Here is a 16,783-nt window from a genome sequence, read left to right on the forward strand (position 1 = left end):
ACAAATCCCAGATTATTTCCCTGTTTTTGCTATACTGATTTAATTCTTCTGCCTGATTTAAATCTGTCTGTCACACTTTCAACCTAGATGAGTAATTCACTCATCTTTTCTGCTGTCACATTTTATTATACTTGGGTATTACAAAAACCCATTTAGGCAAGGAGGATTCCTACCCAAGTCTCTGAGCACATTTAGACTCACAATAAAACTCAAGAGATGCTGTCTATATTTCAAATAAAGGAAGAAAAAGTGATAAAAAGTTCTAGAGATGGTGTGACGTAGAATTTAAAAATCAGACTGAAGCTCACTAACTGCATTATTTTATTAATATAGTTAAGTACAGGTAAATGTTTTATATTTACTGGTAGTCATTTCACTGCAGGGGACAGCAGACGTCAGAGTTCCCTCAGCTGAGTTTCAGGACTTCTGCCACCATTGTTCCTACTCCATCAAAGATTTCATGCAAAGGAGCTTTGCACATGAAAGCACAAGTAGTGACTATTTTGTTGGTGGCATCCACGTGGGATTCAGTTACATCTTTACAAATGTGCTTGCATCCAAGTTCTACTATAGCAGATGCTGTTTCAGCATCAGGAAACCTGTTAACATTAAACAGAAAAACATTGCAGCCATATGATTTTGGCAACCCACTTCAGTGAGAGAGTTACAGAAATAGTCAAACCATTTCTAGCAGTGATGACAAAGGCTGTGATTTAGTTACAGAGGTTGTGGAAGTCATGGAATCTGTGACTTCCAGTGACCTCCATGACTTCAGCCTGCTGCAGTTGGGAGCTGCAGGGTGCCCCAATGCCGGGGTGGGGGGGGAAGAGGGGCAGGGAGCTGCAGCGTACCTCTTCTGCCTGGCAGCCCCCACAGCTTCAAGCCACTGCAGGAGGTGGGAGGGTACCGCAGCTCCTGCCGCCGCAGGAACCCAGAGCTGAAGGCGGCAGGGGAACCCCTAGAACTGCAGGCAGCAGGGGAACCCCGCAGCTCCCAGTCATGGGCGGTGGAGGACCCTGGAACTCTGACACTCAACCCATGGTGAGGGCCCCCGGAGCTCCTAGCCACCACACAGCTGCCCCGGTGCAGGCAGTGTGGGGACCTGCAGATCCCCATTTCTTCACAGCTATTTTTAGTAAAAGTCATGGACAGGTCACTGCTTCTGTGAACTTTTCTTTATTGCCCGTGACCTGTCCATGACTTTTACTAAAAATATCCATGACAAAAATCTTAGCCTTAGTGATGACATGAAGGGATCTTGGAGAGCCAGATTTGAGATTTACAGAGACTTCAGCAAAGAACAGTACTCCTTCTCCACACCTTATTTACCACTGATCTGATATATTGCCAGATCAAGATGTTTTGCCATCTACAGTACAGATCCATGATCTGAATAACTGCAAAACTCTAACAACAATCTTTTGATGAATTTATGAGGAGATGCCAATCATAACAACGTTTGGCACTCAGAAGTATGTTCTCCTGAGGGGCCTGGAGGAAAGGTTAGGCTCCCAGCAACTTTAGATCCTCTTCCAGTCTAGACCTTCTACCACATCTGCAGGGAACTGATTTTGTTCTAAGGAGAGGGATGAAACAGCTGGTTTGCCCATCATCACTCTTGGCTGGCTCTATAGAATTCCATTCAGATATCCTATCTGAGTTAACATTACCTGAAGAAGCATTAACTTCTGCTAGGTTTCCTTCTCAGCTACTACCTGCCCATGCCCAGGCCTTCAAAACCGTCCAACCAGAAACAGCAATTAAAACAATGACAGCAAGGAGAATGGCAAAGGCATGATATGGGCCTAAGATTCTGTTAAAATTATTTAGTGTTATCATTTGGATGTCTGCCAGCAGCCAAGTTTAACATCCTGAAACAGAGAACTGCCATACCGAATCAGACCAATCCAGCAGTGGCCCAGTAGCAGATGTTTTAGAGAAGACACAAGAACAATACAAACTGTACAATTCTGGAATATCATGCCAAGAGGGGAAGTTGCTGTCTTACCATAGGCACCTAGTAACCTGATTGTGCTCTGAAGCATATATCCCTTAGACAGAATTAAAAAAAACAGTGTAACGCAACTATGGAAGTTGTTAGCAGACAAGTACCGGGCCAGTGTATTTCTTGATTAGGGGTAAATTACTATTCCCCCTCAAGCGTATGACAAGCCAACCAGCCTCAAACATTCAGCCCTCTTGCTCCAAAAGTGAATTTCCTACCGCTATTATGAAATGGACAGCGTAAAATAAGAAAGGATGTGACTAGTGCATTCTCTGGGAATGCTGACATCATAGGCCTGTGATTTTTTGTGCACATAAAATAAAATGTCTGTAACCCTTTCTTACCTTCCATCTACATTTTTATCATGGCCAACTGTGACTTCACAACCTGGGAAGACTTTAGCTGCCAGCACTGGGGATATACAGCACAAACCAATGGGCTTCTTAGCACTATGGAAAGCCTGAAGAGTGGACTTCACAAGCTCATTGATGCTACAGTTCTTTCCATCTACTGCCCAGGAACACAGATTCTTTGCTACACCAAATCCACCTTGGGGGGGAAAAAAAAGGCATACCTTCACATTTAAGGAAGTCTGAAGAGCGATTAGCTAGCTGCTACAGCACCAGAAGGACACTGCACCACCACCACCCCTTTTTTTTAAGCCAAAGCAGAGTTTTTAATCATAGCCTTATCTACATTTTTTGAAGTTAGTGGGCTGTAACCATTCAGCATGCAAAATGTGATGGATTTACAACATTAACAATTGAAATCCTTGATTGTATAGACAGCAGGCATGCAAGCACTCCCACATGTCCCAGCAAGGAGGCTCAACCCTCTTCAGGAGGTGAGAGAACAATTTAATCTTCAGACCCACCCAACAGAGGCCTCTCCCCACTAGGTTTTACTACTTGATCTGCACCTACCAACACATAAGAAGGAACTAAAAAACAAGAATGATGATACATTAAACCAAGAATTGGACAATACTTGTGTAGTTCATGAGTATAGGGGGAAATCAAGCCTCCATTCAGCTTATAAATATGATTAAGCATTCTTGTTGTGGGCTAGGCTACTTTATGAGGCAGGAATCCTTTGTCCCAATCCCTGCTGGTTTTCTTTGGTACAAGAAGCATGAGTCTTCTAGACATTCCAGATGAAGAAAATGGAGATTGATGAAGCCAATATATTTTATCCCCCAAATTTCTTTTGGAAGTTTTAGTTCAGGATATAAACAATTATAAAAAATGTTTTTCTTTGAACTCTTTCCGGCCTTTATAGTTTTTATTGAGATAACCCAGTATGTCTCATTTTTTTTAAAGACACTGCAGTACTAGGAGCTTTGGGCTGTATCTCTTGTGAATTATAAAGCAATTTGCTATTATAAAAAAAAAAAAAAAAAAAAAAAAAAAAAAAAGACTGCATCTTTGGAGATACGCTATAATAAGCAACCGTGTCTGCACTTAATCCTCATTTCTTGGTAGAAATAGATTAAATTTTACTGCATTTTCATTTGCTGGATTTACACTAGTTTAAATTATCAAAAGTAATAAAAAGTTATTACCAGGTGTAATCATCCAGTAATATTTGATTCATTGTGGAATGCACACAACCATTGGCATTCCTATCATAAATGATGATAGTGCTGCAAGAACTATTTTAAGGGACAATATTTTAATTTCTTGCTTTCAGCCTATTCCCATTATTCAAAACAGTGAGTATTATCTTGGAAGTTCCAAAGAAATATTTTAATCTTAAAGTTTACATTGTTTCCCTTTGATGGTCATTCTTCCCAGCCCCCTCCACCAGGTTTCTAATGGAGCAATAACTTCATATGGAATTTGTTAACTTGCCTATGCACCTGCAGCAGTGATGATGTTACCAACTCACCACAGCCCTGGGAAATGGGTTTATTAATACAGTAGAAGCTGTCTTATCTGGCATGTTGGGGGAATGGAGGGTGCCGGTAAGTGAAAAATGCTGGTGAAGTAAGAGGGAGGGAGTTTGGGTGCGGGAGGGAGTGCGGGACTGAGGTGCAAGCTCTGGGAGGGGGTTCAGGGCAGCAGGTTGGGGCACAGGATCCGTGGTGCACTCACCTACACAGAGGCGTGGCAGGCGGCTCTGTGTGCTGCCTCTGCCTGCAGGCGCTACCCCCGGGGCTCCCATTGGCCATGGTTCCCAGACAATGGGAGCTGCGGAGCTAGCACTCGAGGCAGGGCGGGGGCGTGTGGAGCTGCCTGCCGCGCCTCCAGCTAGGAGCAGCCGGGACAGGTTGCTGCTTGCGGGGAGTGACCCAGAGGTGAGCGCCCCCCAGCTCCAGCACCCCCTCCCACGCCCCAACCCGCTGCCCTGAGCCCCCTCCCAGAGCTTGTGCCCCAGCTCTGCACTCCCTCCTGCACCCAAACTCCCTCCCTCTTAGTTCACCAGCATTTTTCATTTACTGGCACCCCCCATTCCCCCAACATGCCAGAGCCCGCACTCCACATCCCCTCCCACACTCCAACCCTCTGCTGGCCCAGTGCCAACTGGACTATAAACTGGAAATTCCATGAAGATCAGAAATGCCGGTTTATAGAGCTTTCTGCTTGGTGAAGTGCCAGATAAAACAGCTTTTTCTGTACTGTATTATACTTGTGCTCCCTCTACTGGCTCTACTGCAGAAAACGCTATCATGATTTAAAAACAAATACTGCTAATGGCCAATTGAGGTGCTAGTACTTTAAATTTTGTTGAAGTGTTTCTGGAAAGTGATCTTGAGCAAGTCACATAATGTTTGTGTGGTTTGATTTCCCCACCTGTAAAATGGAAATAATAATTACCCACATTTGTAAAGCATCTTAAGATCAGTGAATGAAAGAAGTTATACAGTGCTAAGTGTTGCTTTGTCAGCAGCAAAGTGGAGCTATAATTTCAACAAAATGTCAGACAGGGAATGTCATCCAGCTCGCAATCACAGACACTCTGGCAACCATTTTAGTCACTAAAGTACAGCAAGTGTTGCATAATGGCAAGTTCTATCATTGCTCTGCTCTTCCTCTGTTCTTGTCCGTAGGAAGGGAATTGGGAGTTTACAAGACTTTTAGGGAGAAGGAAGGAACAATGCGACGTGTATGCTAACATTAAACCCAGCATCCTGACACCTATACATTGGGATAACAATACTTGCCTAACAATGAGGGCTATATGGAGTAACTTTTATTTAAAAGTATTTTGAGACCCTCTACAAAATTCACGTTTATAAGAAAGATTCTCAAGTTGGACAGGTCTAAAATGTCCTTTATTTAAAGGGATTTGTAAAAAATTAGCTACAGAAAATTAAAATAATTACTTGTAATTACAGTTTATGGGGGTGGGGCATTTTCTGTTTATTTTTAAAACAAAACTCACCTGGAAAAATGACTGCATCAAATTCACCAACTTTCAGTTCAGCCAGATCTTCAATGTTGCCTCTTGCTAGTCTGGCACTTTCAACTAACACATTTCTCTTCTCTTCTGTTGGACCTCCTCTTAAATGATCCACTACATGCATCTGCTCTATGTTAGGTGCAAATATCCTTACCTAAAATACAGATACAGAACAAAATAGGTTGTATATAGAAACAAATTAAGTCTAGGAAAGCATATTGTAGCTGCAAAGCTACAGGGATCATATCAATTCAACAACTTCACTAACAAACTAGAGACACTTACCCAAGAATGTTGGATTGGGAGAGAGACATGTCTGAGAATCAGACCACAAAAGCCAGCATGCTAGGAGGGGAAACACCTAAAATAGCCAATGGGTGATGCAAAGGACAGGGGTGTGTCCAAAACCCCAACCCTTTCACAGAGTAAGGTACTGGGCTTCAGGGAGCTGTCTCTCTCTGTTTGTGATCCACAGTTGGGAATCCTTTCCCAGAGACAGGCAGCTTAGGTGCCTGCCTCACTCCACACCAAATGGCAGGAGGAGGAAGAGAAGAAGGAGAAGTGGTCGTGGTGCCCAATTTATAACTTTTAACCCAGTGGTTAGAACAGTCACCTGTCATTGGACCACAGAGAATGGCTCTATAGCTGAGTGGTTAGGGCACCCACTTCTAAGAGGTGGGGGGACCCAGAGTCTAGTCTAGTCTTTGCACGGCTTCCTGCAGCTTCTATTGTCCGGGAATGGCAAACCGCGGCCACTGGGAGCTGCGGGGAGCCGTGCCTGCAGGCAGTCAACATAAACAAAATGTCTCGTGGCCCGCCAGCGGATTACCCTGATGGGCTGTGTGCCGAAGGTTGCCGACCCCTGTATTAGAGAAAAAATTTTAAAAATGTTTCTAGAAAGAGCAATTTTATTGGCTGATATTTTTCTGCTTTTCTCTGTCTGAAAATGTGCTTTCTACCTCACAGTCAGCTCACTGCCACAGGAATTGCATTTTCATCCAGCAGCCTATCTTTTTGTTGAAAGATTAAAGAAGAAGAACAAAATGGTTTTAAAAGAACACATTTCTTCAACAAGCCTTTAGAAGTCAACATGAAAAACCATGAAGCCTCAAAAAAGTGGCATATTTTTACATAACTGCTATTTACACCTTTGATCGGTTGCATTTATTGCATTTTGTACAACCGTGACAAATATCTAATTTTTAGTCCATTAATTGGTCTCAAATCTGTACCCAGGCCCCTGATTGTGATGGACTCCCAATGCTGTTGCCTAGGCCAGGTACTTTGTTATCTGTTATGCACAACTGAGATGGGGCCATTCTCTGCTGTCTGAATACAGCAGTGGGACCCAGGCACAAAATTTGGATCAGGTTCAAATGGCTCCCAATAAATCTGACTTAGCCCAAGATAAAGGCTAGCAGCAAAAATTGGATCCAAAGTTGGGGGGAAGCAGGTATTTGGATCAGAGTTTTTAAACGCAGGCCCACCTCTACTTTTCACGCTCTTTCTGTACCTGGGCCGGGAAGGGGGCCATGAGAGGAGGAGGCAGGTGGCAGACAGGGGGACTTTCACTGCAGTCCCCTGGCTCACCACAGCTGAGCGTCTGCAGCGTGCAGGGAAGGGTCCCTGTGCCAAAGGCCCCAGCCAGAAGTTACTTTGGACTGAGACACGAAGGGTCCCACCCGCGCTGCAGCAGCAGCAACTACCCCGGGGCTCCCGTGGGGATCAGGCCCCGCCAAGGGGCGGCGGCCGTTCCGGCGTAGCGGCCTGCAGCCCGGCCTCCCCCGCTGCGGGGCTGCTCCAGAGCCGGGGACCTGGCCCGTGCAGCGCGGCTCCGCTCTCACCTGCGCTCCGCCCCTGCTGAGGTGAACCAGGGCGGCCGAGGCCTCGTGCACCTCGCTGCCATCAAACACCCCGCAGCCGGCCAGCACCAGGGCCACCCGCTTCCCCATGCCTCGCTCGGTCAGAGCTGCCCGGCTGCCTGCTCCGCGCCGCCAGCCACCCGCGCCTGCTGCAGGCCGCTTCGGGAACTGCGGGCGCCGGAAACCTGGGACGACACGCCCGGCGGTGCAGGCAGCAGGTCCCTGTACGCCGCCGTGTACACACGCTGCTGCCCGGTGGCCCTTGTGTTAAGCACTGCAGGGGACGGGCAGGGAGCGGGGATTTGTTGATTTGGAGTCAAGTCAATAGGAAAGGACCAACCATAATGTCCGTAAAGGGACTATGCCTGAAAAGTGCGTCACCCGCTTCTGATTGTAATCACGTTATCGTTTGTATTCCTGAAGCAGCTAGCAACGCCAAAGAGCAGGGCCCCATGGTGCCAGGTGCTGCGCAGAAAAGTAGCAAAGAAGCTGGTCCCCTACCCTAGAGAACTTAACATCTACATGTCATGCAGTGCTCAACAGGTGGCCCTTAACAGTGTTATGGGCGCTGTACGGTCTCTATCTCATGTTACACAAACTTGTTCCCTGAGACAAATTATGAGTATCCAGCTACAGTTGATGCTCAGTAAATATGCATAAGCCAATTTTTCAAAGGGCTTCCAGTTTTCATGCACACACAATCCATGTTCATATTATGGCCCTGATCCTGCAGAGATTTATGCTCATACTGATTTCAATGGGACTACACAGTGCTTAAATTAAGCATGTACAGGAAACTTTACAGGATTAAGGCCTATATGTGCAAAACTGGGTCTTTCCAGTTATAAATCAAGTACCTGACTGCCTGATCTGCTACGGGACAAATGGGTTTTGCATGTGAAAGAGTGAGTTTTGTAAATGAGAAATCCTTTAGAAATATGCCCATAAAGTTCTTTTCCTGGTTACAAAATTAGAATTAAGGCAGGATGCAACCTGGTTTATAGTATTTAACCCTTAGCTAGGGTTACCATATAGCAGTCCTGGAAAAAGAGGACACTCCAAGGGCCCTCGGCCCTGTCCCAACTCTGCCCCTTCCCCAAAGTCCCCGCCACAACTCCGCCTCCTCCCCTGAATGCTGCTCCCCCCTGCTCCTCCCCCCGCCCCCTGCTTCCCGCAAATCAAATGTTCGCGGGAAGCCTGAAACAGGCAGGCAGGCAGCAGGTAAGCTGGGGCAGGGGCGTGAGGAGGCGCGGCCCAGTCCGGCCCCCTGGCCAAGCGGCTCCCTCCGGCCAAGAGGCTCTGGCCCCTGCGGCTCCGGCCTGGCTTGGATTGGGCCCTGGCTGGGGCGCTGGCCCCGGCCGAGCACCCCTGGTCCCGGCCCTAGCGACTCCAGCTCGGCTCGGGTCCTGGGGCACGGCCCTGGCCCCGGGTGAGTGGCTCCGGCCCTGGCTGAGCGGTGCCGGCCAGTGGCCAAGCACCCCCAGCCCTGGTCGCTCCAGCCCGGCCCGGTTCGGGTCCTGGTTCCGGCTGAGCGGCTCCGGCCCGGCCACCGGCCAAGCACCCCCAGCCCCGGATACAACCTGGTTTATAGTCTTTAACCCTGAGCTAGGCTGCCCAGCGGCCCTTGTGTTAAGCGCTGCAGGGGCCCCCTCCAATCCGAGCCTCAGGGGCTGCGGGGACGGGCAGGGAGCAGGGAGTCGGCGGCCGAGCACCCCCAGCCCCGGTCCCAGCAGCTCCGGCCGGGCTCGGCTCGGGCCTCGGTTCCGGCCAAGCAGCTCTGGCCTGGCCCCGGCCGGCGGCCAAGCACCCCCAGCCCCAGTCCCAGTGGTTCCAGCCCAGCTCGGGCCCCGGTTCCGGCTGCTGCGCTGGGGAGAGCGGCGGGAGCCGGGAAAGTTGGAGCCCGGGGAGGAGGTGGTGCCCTTACCATGCCTCCCTATTTTCCCGGACATTTTCCCGCTTTTTGGAAATTCCTCCCGGACGGGGATTTGAGGACCAAAAAGCCAGACATGTCCGGGAAAATCCAGACGTATGGTAACCCTATCCTGAGCCCCCATAGTGCTGGTGTCCGACGTGATGTCACTTTTCATTAAGATGATGCTGGCGGATTTAAATATTATACCTTTAATTACAGACTTTGTAGACAAATTAAATTTCCATTCTACACGTGGCAACAAATAATTCTTACTATATGATTTTTCCACCTGCTGTGATGGAGTGAAAATAGAGAATGAATCCAGCTTTTTGTAAGAAAAAAAGAAATTATGCTCTTTTCCATTGCATTTATGTTCACACTTATAGAATAACTCTATCAGTATGATAAACTATTACCTGAATCAACTTAAATGTATGACTGGAAGGAGGTAATTAAACTCATAAAAGGATTGATCAGTATTGTCAACTAATGGGTTCTTTTTGTAGCCTATAGGAAATTTGCCTATAAATTAAATCATGTCTTTCTTTGGCAGACATACTTTTCATGGTAAATCAACACACTTGCCCAAACCATTCCAATCCTCCTGACCATGTTCTTATAATATTGAATAAAACTATGTATATAATAATGAGCATGATCCATGCACTGTAAATAGATCTCATTTTTTTACTTTTCTTTCTTTGTTTGGCTTATCACAATATACAGAAAACGCTAAAGGATTTGTATTTTGATTAGCATGAGCAGTTTACATTACTACAATATGTACATGTAATATGTACATACTCAGGTGCTTTTCAGTGTGGCTCCACTACCAAAAACATAGATTCCTAATTTCAGTTCAGTTTGAGTTAATATAAAATGTCACTGGCAACTAGGACTGAATAGCTCCGGAATACCTGTTCCTTTGGTTCTATATGAGAAACACTTCCATCTTTATTTATTCTGCATTCCTTGTCCAACCTTCTCAATACAGTGGGGTGGTAGCACCACTAGAGTTAAGGCTGAGAACTTTTAACAATTTTTAGCCAGTTTTCCTAGGTGCTGTAAAATCCATATTATTATTTGGATTGTCTTGAAAATTGTGGTGCATCTTGAGGTCTGGGGTAGGGCTAGTGGCCCAAATTAGAGGTTATTTCTGAGATACAGCTCCAAGGTAAAACAAATTTAAGCCTCTCAAAACCAGGAATTACACAACAACTCCATGCCATAACCTTAACTCTGCCCTGCTGGAGCAATGCCCCAACCTGCCCCTGTCAGACATCCTTCTAGATATGAAGCACTGTGCAGACATAACACATAGGAGAAACTGTCAGACTGTGCCCTCACTAAGGCAAAAGTTGTCTGTAGAGTGGGCTTTGCAAACACCAGCTGGATATGCCTGGCCTAATGTTGACGACTTCACCTACTCTTCACAAACCACCCAAGAGTCACCAGATGTTATGACTCCTTGACCATTGTCCTAAGGATTCCTTTTGGAACAACACCTGCACTTACACTTCTGCATCATAGTGCACTGTCAGGTGTGCTTCGAGGCTGCTACAATCCCCGTGGCAAGAATAGACTATTTTGCTCCCCTTCTTGCACAACCAACATAACTCAGCACAGAAACAAGAGGTTCATGACCCCTTTGGCTGCAGATGCACTTCTCATATCACTGTGGCAGGTAACCTGCTCCAGGTAATCCCTTTACCAGTCAATGCAGCTGTCCCTAACACAGTGAAGGGCCATTGGAATGCATGCAGAAGAATAAGAGAATACAATTCTGTAGGACACACCATACCACATAAAACAGCACATTTACTTAGTCATTCTTCACATCTGCTTATTATAGGGGATCCCTACCTGAAATATACCGGTACTTACAGTATACATCATTTAAGAACAGATTCTCAAAGGTAATTAGGCCTCTAAAGATGCAGATAGGTGTCTAGTGGAATTGTCAAAAACACTTAAGAAGGTTAAGCACTAACCCACTTAGGTGCTTTTGAAAATCCCAGTAGGTGTATATCTGCTTCTTTAGGCTACCTTTGAAAATCTGACCCTTCATCTCTTTTTGCCTCAATTCTCCTCACCATTAGGATAATAATACTTTCCAACTCCTTGTCCATCTTGTCATATGTATTGTAAGCTTTTTGAGGCAGGGATTGTCTCTTACTATCTTGATACAGTGCCCAATACAATGCAATCTCAATTGGGGCCTTTAGAAGCTACTATAATATAAATAATAATACAAATAATATATTGTACTCACATAGCACTTTTCCTCCAAGTGTCTCGAAGCATTTACAAACATTAATGCAATACTCTCAACATCCCTCCGGGGCAGATAGATATTGCCACAGACTTCTTGCATGATCCTTGGGCAAGAACATCACTTAATCTCTCTGTGTATCAGTTTATCATCTATATAATGGAGTACTCTTACCTCCCATGGCCTCTCTTGACAGTTTAGATTGTAATCTCTTCACAGCAGGGACTCTCCCTCATTATCTGTATGCAGGGGACCTATCACAAAGAGACCCTGATCTTAGTTGGGCCATCTAGGCACTGCAGTAATACCAATGATAAATAACAAAATTACGGTAATATTTTACATGTGGGGAAACTGAAGCAAAGATTGGTTAAGGCTAACATTTTAAAACTTTTCTGCCCAGTTTCACATCTAAATCAGTAGTTGGATACCAGAATGAAAATAGGGCAGTATTCAAAGGAGTTGAGCTACTGTAGTTCCCATTGACTAAAGTGATAGCACCTCTCAAAATCAAGAATTCTTTCAGATGCTGAATCTGGGCTTATATTTCCCATCTTGTCTAGTCTCTTGTACTCCCCAATGGAGTTGTGTGTTTTGTTTAGTTTCTTTCTGTTCATTGGCAGCAATCCTGAAGAGTGTGCTTTAGAACAAGTCTTTTTTTAGACTTTCTGCTACTGGTATATCTTTACAGCTATCCAGCTATGTCCCTGACTACTGTAAATAAACTAGAAAGGGCTTGGTGTTGCATGATCGGGTAAGAGACTTCCCATCCTCTTTTATGTGATGGTATAATTTATTCTGGATTTATTTTACTGATTTTTCATGTTACTAAAAATATAAGACAGAAACATAGGTTTGACTTTTCCTCACCTAGCCTCTAAAGTTCTCTTTTGTGCACACATGCAACCTTATTTGCATATGCAAATACTGAATTCTGTAGTTCAGTAAAATAGGGTCACCCCAAACTGTATGTACATTTAGAGGCTAGGGACTGAAAATTTAGCACACAGCACAGTGCTAGGATTTTGGATCAGCAGCAACAAGCTGTCAAGACTCTGGCATGAAGAAGTGCAGACACCATAGAAAATGTGAGAGACTGGGAAAATGCAGAATGTGTATTATAGTGAAGAACAGTGAAATTTTGTTTTAGCCTAAAATTGTGTGCCCTGAGCATGCAAACATGGGGCCTTTTTTTAACAACATGCTTTCTATGCTTTCCGTGTTCTCTCATTTCTTTACAAACTATTTATTTAGTTAGGAAGTAATAACAGGTTTTATAAATCATTGCCATGTAACTATCAGAAACAAAACAATAATCATTACAAGAGTGACCTTATTTTTTGTTTCAAGAAACATTATTTTATAATATAATCATCTAATCTATTTAATGGGGTGTTACCAGATTACAGAGTGAGCCTCTTTACCCCATGCATGATGTGTTGTTTCTGCTGATTTTATTAAATCGAGTGAAACTATTGACTCTACTCATATGAAATCAGGCATGTCTATCAAAGGTTAATATTTTAAAAAGTTGGACAGTTGTGTTGGGTTTTTTTTTTAAGTAAAATGTACTTTTAGTACTGAAAAAATGGTAAACACATATCTAAGCATCTATTTTTCCTCTGTCTATTTTGCTGGGTATGTAACCACTGCAATAGTTTTTCTATAACAACCACCTCACATATGTTTTGGAACCATTCTTCTAGTTTTGGACTCTTTATTTCCAATGAGAGCCTGTCACAAGTGCTCTCATTTCTTTTATCTGGCGACTTGAAGTCTCAGTCCTTCATTAAATCATTCACTTGGGAATAGTAATAACAAGCACCAAATGCAAACAGGCACATCTTATTTCCTTTGCTATATTACTTCAGTATTATAAGTGAAAATGTGTTGTAATCTGCATGGTTCTTGGAATCTTAGATCTGCTTTTATATAGCTGTAGAAGCTGTTGTGTATTTTCCCGAAATGAATCCAACTGAGCTTTGAATTAACTCCCATGGAACAATCTCTAAATAGGTCACTGTTTCAGTATAAGATGATGGGAGCAGTCAAACTACTGGCTATCAGATCATCAGCTGTGATCCAGCTATACTCATAACTTTCTGATTGGATGACATATTGTCTGTTTATATGCTGACAGATGTGTACTTGAACATAAGTATCATGCAGAGAGGTTTTTGCAAAGGCAGTTTTAATAACATAGCAGCTGTTGCTTCGTTATCAAGAGTCTCTTCTCTGTGACTATTAATGCATTTTTTCCCCCTGCGGCTTTATACGGTCACACCTCATCTAAGGATTCAGTTGCTGCAGAAGTTCTATCTTGCCTCTTTCTTTCTTTTTATTCCTTATAGCCTCTGGTCCTCTGTCATGCAGAAATGGGAAAGGTGCTGGTTTGTATTGATAAGTCACAGAACATCGATTAGAATTTCTTCAACAAAATTTTTAAATGTTATTAAGACACTTCCAGAGACTGAGATCAAAAGAGCAGTCTAACAAGCTCCCAGAAGCTGATCTCTATAGCTGCTCCCAGCCCTTCTGCATTGCTTGTCTGCTGACAGAGGATCTGATTCCACTCCATTTAAGTCACGGGGAGTTGCATGGGGCCCTCAGTTAGGTTCAGACTAATTAACTAGACTCAGCTGCAGACTCAGAAATAGTCATTAACGTTGTAGTTCTTGGATTAAAATATTGTGTAAAGTACATACATGAAAAGGCAGAGCATGTAACTGTCAATATTGTCTTGGACCTGACTTCAGTGCATTCTGTGCAACAATCCTGCTGCTGGGTAAGACTTTCAGTAGTCTTGCCATCTTATAGTTGTCTTTTAAGAACACCCTCAGCAGCTGTGTCTACTTAATTTTAATGTTACACTTGGTTATTATTTTGATTTGTAGACAATCCATGCTCACTTACTGTAGGGCAGAATGGCCTAGTAGATAAAGCATTGGACTGAGACTCAATCAGGAGACTAGTTTTTTTTTATTTCTAGCTCTGCCAGTGACCCATTGTATGAGCTTTGGCATCTCACTTCACCTCTGTGCCTCAGTTTCCTCATCTGCAAAATGGGGGTGATGATGCCTACACCTTCCTTTGTAAAGCACTTTAAGATCTACAGAGAAAAGTGCGATACAAAAGCTAGGAATTAGTACATTCAATAAAAATATATGCCTTTCTGGACAAAGGAGTTAACATTTAATATTACAATACTAAATGCAAGGTAGGAAACAAATCTGAATAAAATAACAATTTATTTATAGCATCTAGCTACGAAAACAGGAGTTCCACAATAAAACACACACAGATACAAAGATTAAAAACATAAGATTAAAACACTAACAGTAAAATTGGTATCAACCTAAATATATCTGTATAAAACCAGAAATAAAATCAATGTGCCATGATGACGGCCTTCTGAAATCTGAACATTTTACAGAGGCACAGGATCGATCTGGGGACCAGTTACAGGATACAGACCCTTTCACCTCTAATTTGCTGATTTAAATTTAGCCCAAATTAGTAGCCATTCTAAATTGACACCATCTAATGGTGCTTTGTGGTCTATGTGAAGAGATTTGGTAGTGTCCCTGTGGGTCCTGATGGACAAGGGTCCATTTTACAACACCACTGCAAGCATCACCAATTGGCAGTTTTACTAAAGAAGCCAAGGTCTGAAATGGCCTGGCCACTGAACTCAGGCTTGTGAGGCCTGCAGTTCACCCAGACATTTCTGCAGACTCTAGAATGGGCAAAACTAGAGTCACTGTGGGCTTGTCTGCAGCTTTTACTGACAAGGTTGTGTTGAAGGGGCAGTTGGGGGGAGAGAGGGTACGAGGGGGCCCTGGCTGGGGCAGTTGTGGGGGAATGGGGGTCTGGCTGGTGAAGTGGGATGGAGGAAGCACATGGGGCCCTGGCTGGGGCAGTTGGGGGCGGGGCGCACAGGGGCCTTGGCTGTGACAGTTGGGGATGGGGGAAGCGCACGGAGGCCCGGGCTGGAACAGTTGGGGGGGGCACACTGGGGCCCTGGCTGGGGCAATTGGAGATGGGGGAAGCGTACAGGGGCCCTGGCTGGGACAGTTGGGGGGGGGCACACTGGGGCCCTGGCTGGGGCAGTTGGAGATGGGGGAAGCGTACAGGGGCCCTGGCTGGGACAGTTGGGGATGGGGGAAGCGCATGGGGGCCCTGGGTGGGGCAGCTGGGGAGATGGGGGGGGGGCATGTCTTTTGTTTTTATTTTTTCACTATCAATGCTGGTTCATACAGTGCCCCACCACCGACGAGCACTTATCCCTGATGAGGGCTAGTCTACACTGGCGACGTTAAAGCGCTGCCGCGGCAGTGCTTTAATGTGGCTTGTATGGTCGGGGCAGAGCGCTGGGGGAGAGCTCTCCCAGTGCTCTAAAAAAACCACCTCCACGAGAGGCGTAGCTACCAGCGCTGGGAGCACGGCCAACACTGGCACTTTATAGCACTGAAACTTGCTGCGCTCAGGGCTGTTTTTTTTCCTTTCTTGAGCAAGAAAGTTGCAGCGCTGTAAATTGCCAGTGTAGACACTTGCCTGCTTGGCTCGGTCTGAGGTGGTAGGCCAGGGGCGTCGCCGGTAAGGGTCAACAAGCTGTTTGCATGTAATCTGTGCTAGGTGCAGCATCGCCTCGTCTCCGCAGGTGGCTCTTCCCAACTTGCTGGGTCTTACGCACATGCCCGTTCAGAGCCTGCCTCCTGTGAGCGGCCCCAGGTGAGTTAGGAGCCTGAGACAAGCAGCTGGAGCCGGAAGTACTGGGGCGGAGCAAGCCTGCAGGTGCGTTTGGGCTCCTGGCCTCTTCCGACCAGGAAAACATCCTCAGCCTTTCACATGAGAGAGGGAATCACTATTGCTTTGCAGCCCCGCATTGGCTCTGTGCGGCTGCTGCTGCTTCGCTGATATGCAGCCGCTGCTGCTGCCTTGCTGATATGCACCCTTCAACGTGAATTTTTAGCTATTTAATGGAGGGCAAAATCTGGTACCGGCCAACCCTGTTCCCTGTTATTCTGTACTTTTTGCTATTTTGGCTTAACCTCCAATTAACCTCCCCCCTCTCAAATGAGAAGGGGTGAGATTGGCCAGACACTTAATTTGCTATTGAGCCCCATGTGCCTTCACCCCAACTGCCCCTGCCAGGGCCCCACATGCCTCCTCCACCCCACTTTCCCAGCCAGACCCCCATGTCCACCTGCCAGACCCTCATGTGCCTCCACCTCAACTGCCCCAGCCAAGGCCCCATGCACCCCCAACTGCCCTCCCAGACCTCCATGTGCATCCACTAGGGTTACCAACTTTCTAATTGCACAAAACTG

At 45.5% G+C, this 16,783-nt stretch overlaps 1 protein-coding gene across 1 annotated transcript; it reads right to left on the reverse strand.

Moving 5' to 3' along the window:
- Positions 1-304: 304 nt before the first annotated feature.
- Positions 305-7,454, reverse strand: LOC128827631 (glutamine amidotransferase-like class 1 domain-containing protein 3, mitochondrial). The gene is made up of 4 exons (XM_054011581.1): positions 7,252-7,454; positions 5,390-5,561; positions 2,350-2,554; positions 305-599 (listed from the first exon to the last, which is right to left on the reverse strand). The coding sequence occupies exons 1-4, from the start codon at positions 7,357-7,359 to the stop codon at positions 407-409; spliced, it is 678 nt and encodes a 225-aa protein (XP_053867556.1). The 5' UTR covers positions 7,360-7,454; the 3' UTR covers positions 305-406.
- Between the last annotated feature and the right edge of the window lie 9,329 nt (positions 7,455-16,783).

Source organism: Malaclemys terrapin, chromosome 1, assembly GCF_027887155.1.
Source record: "Malaclemys terrapin pileata isolate rMalTer1 chromosome 1, rMalTer1.hap1, whole genome shotgun sequence".
Taxonomy (NCBI): Eukaryota; Metazoa; Chordata; order Testudines; family Emydidae; genus Malaclemys; species Malaclemys terrapin.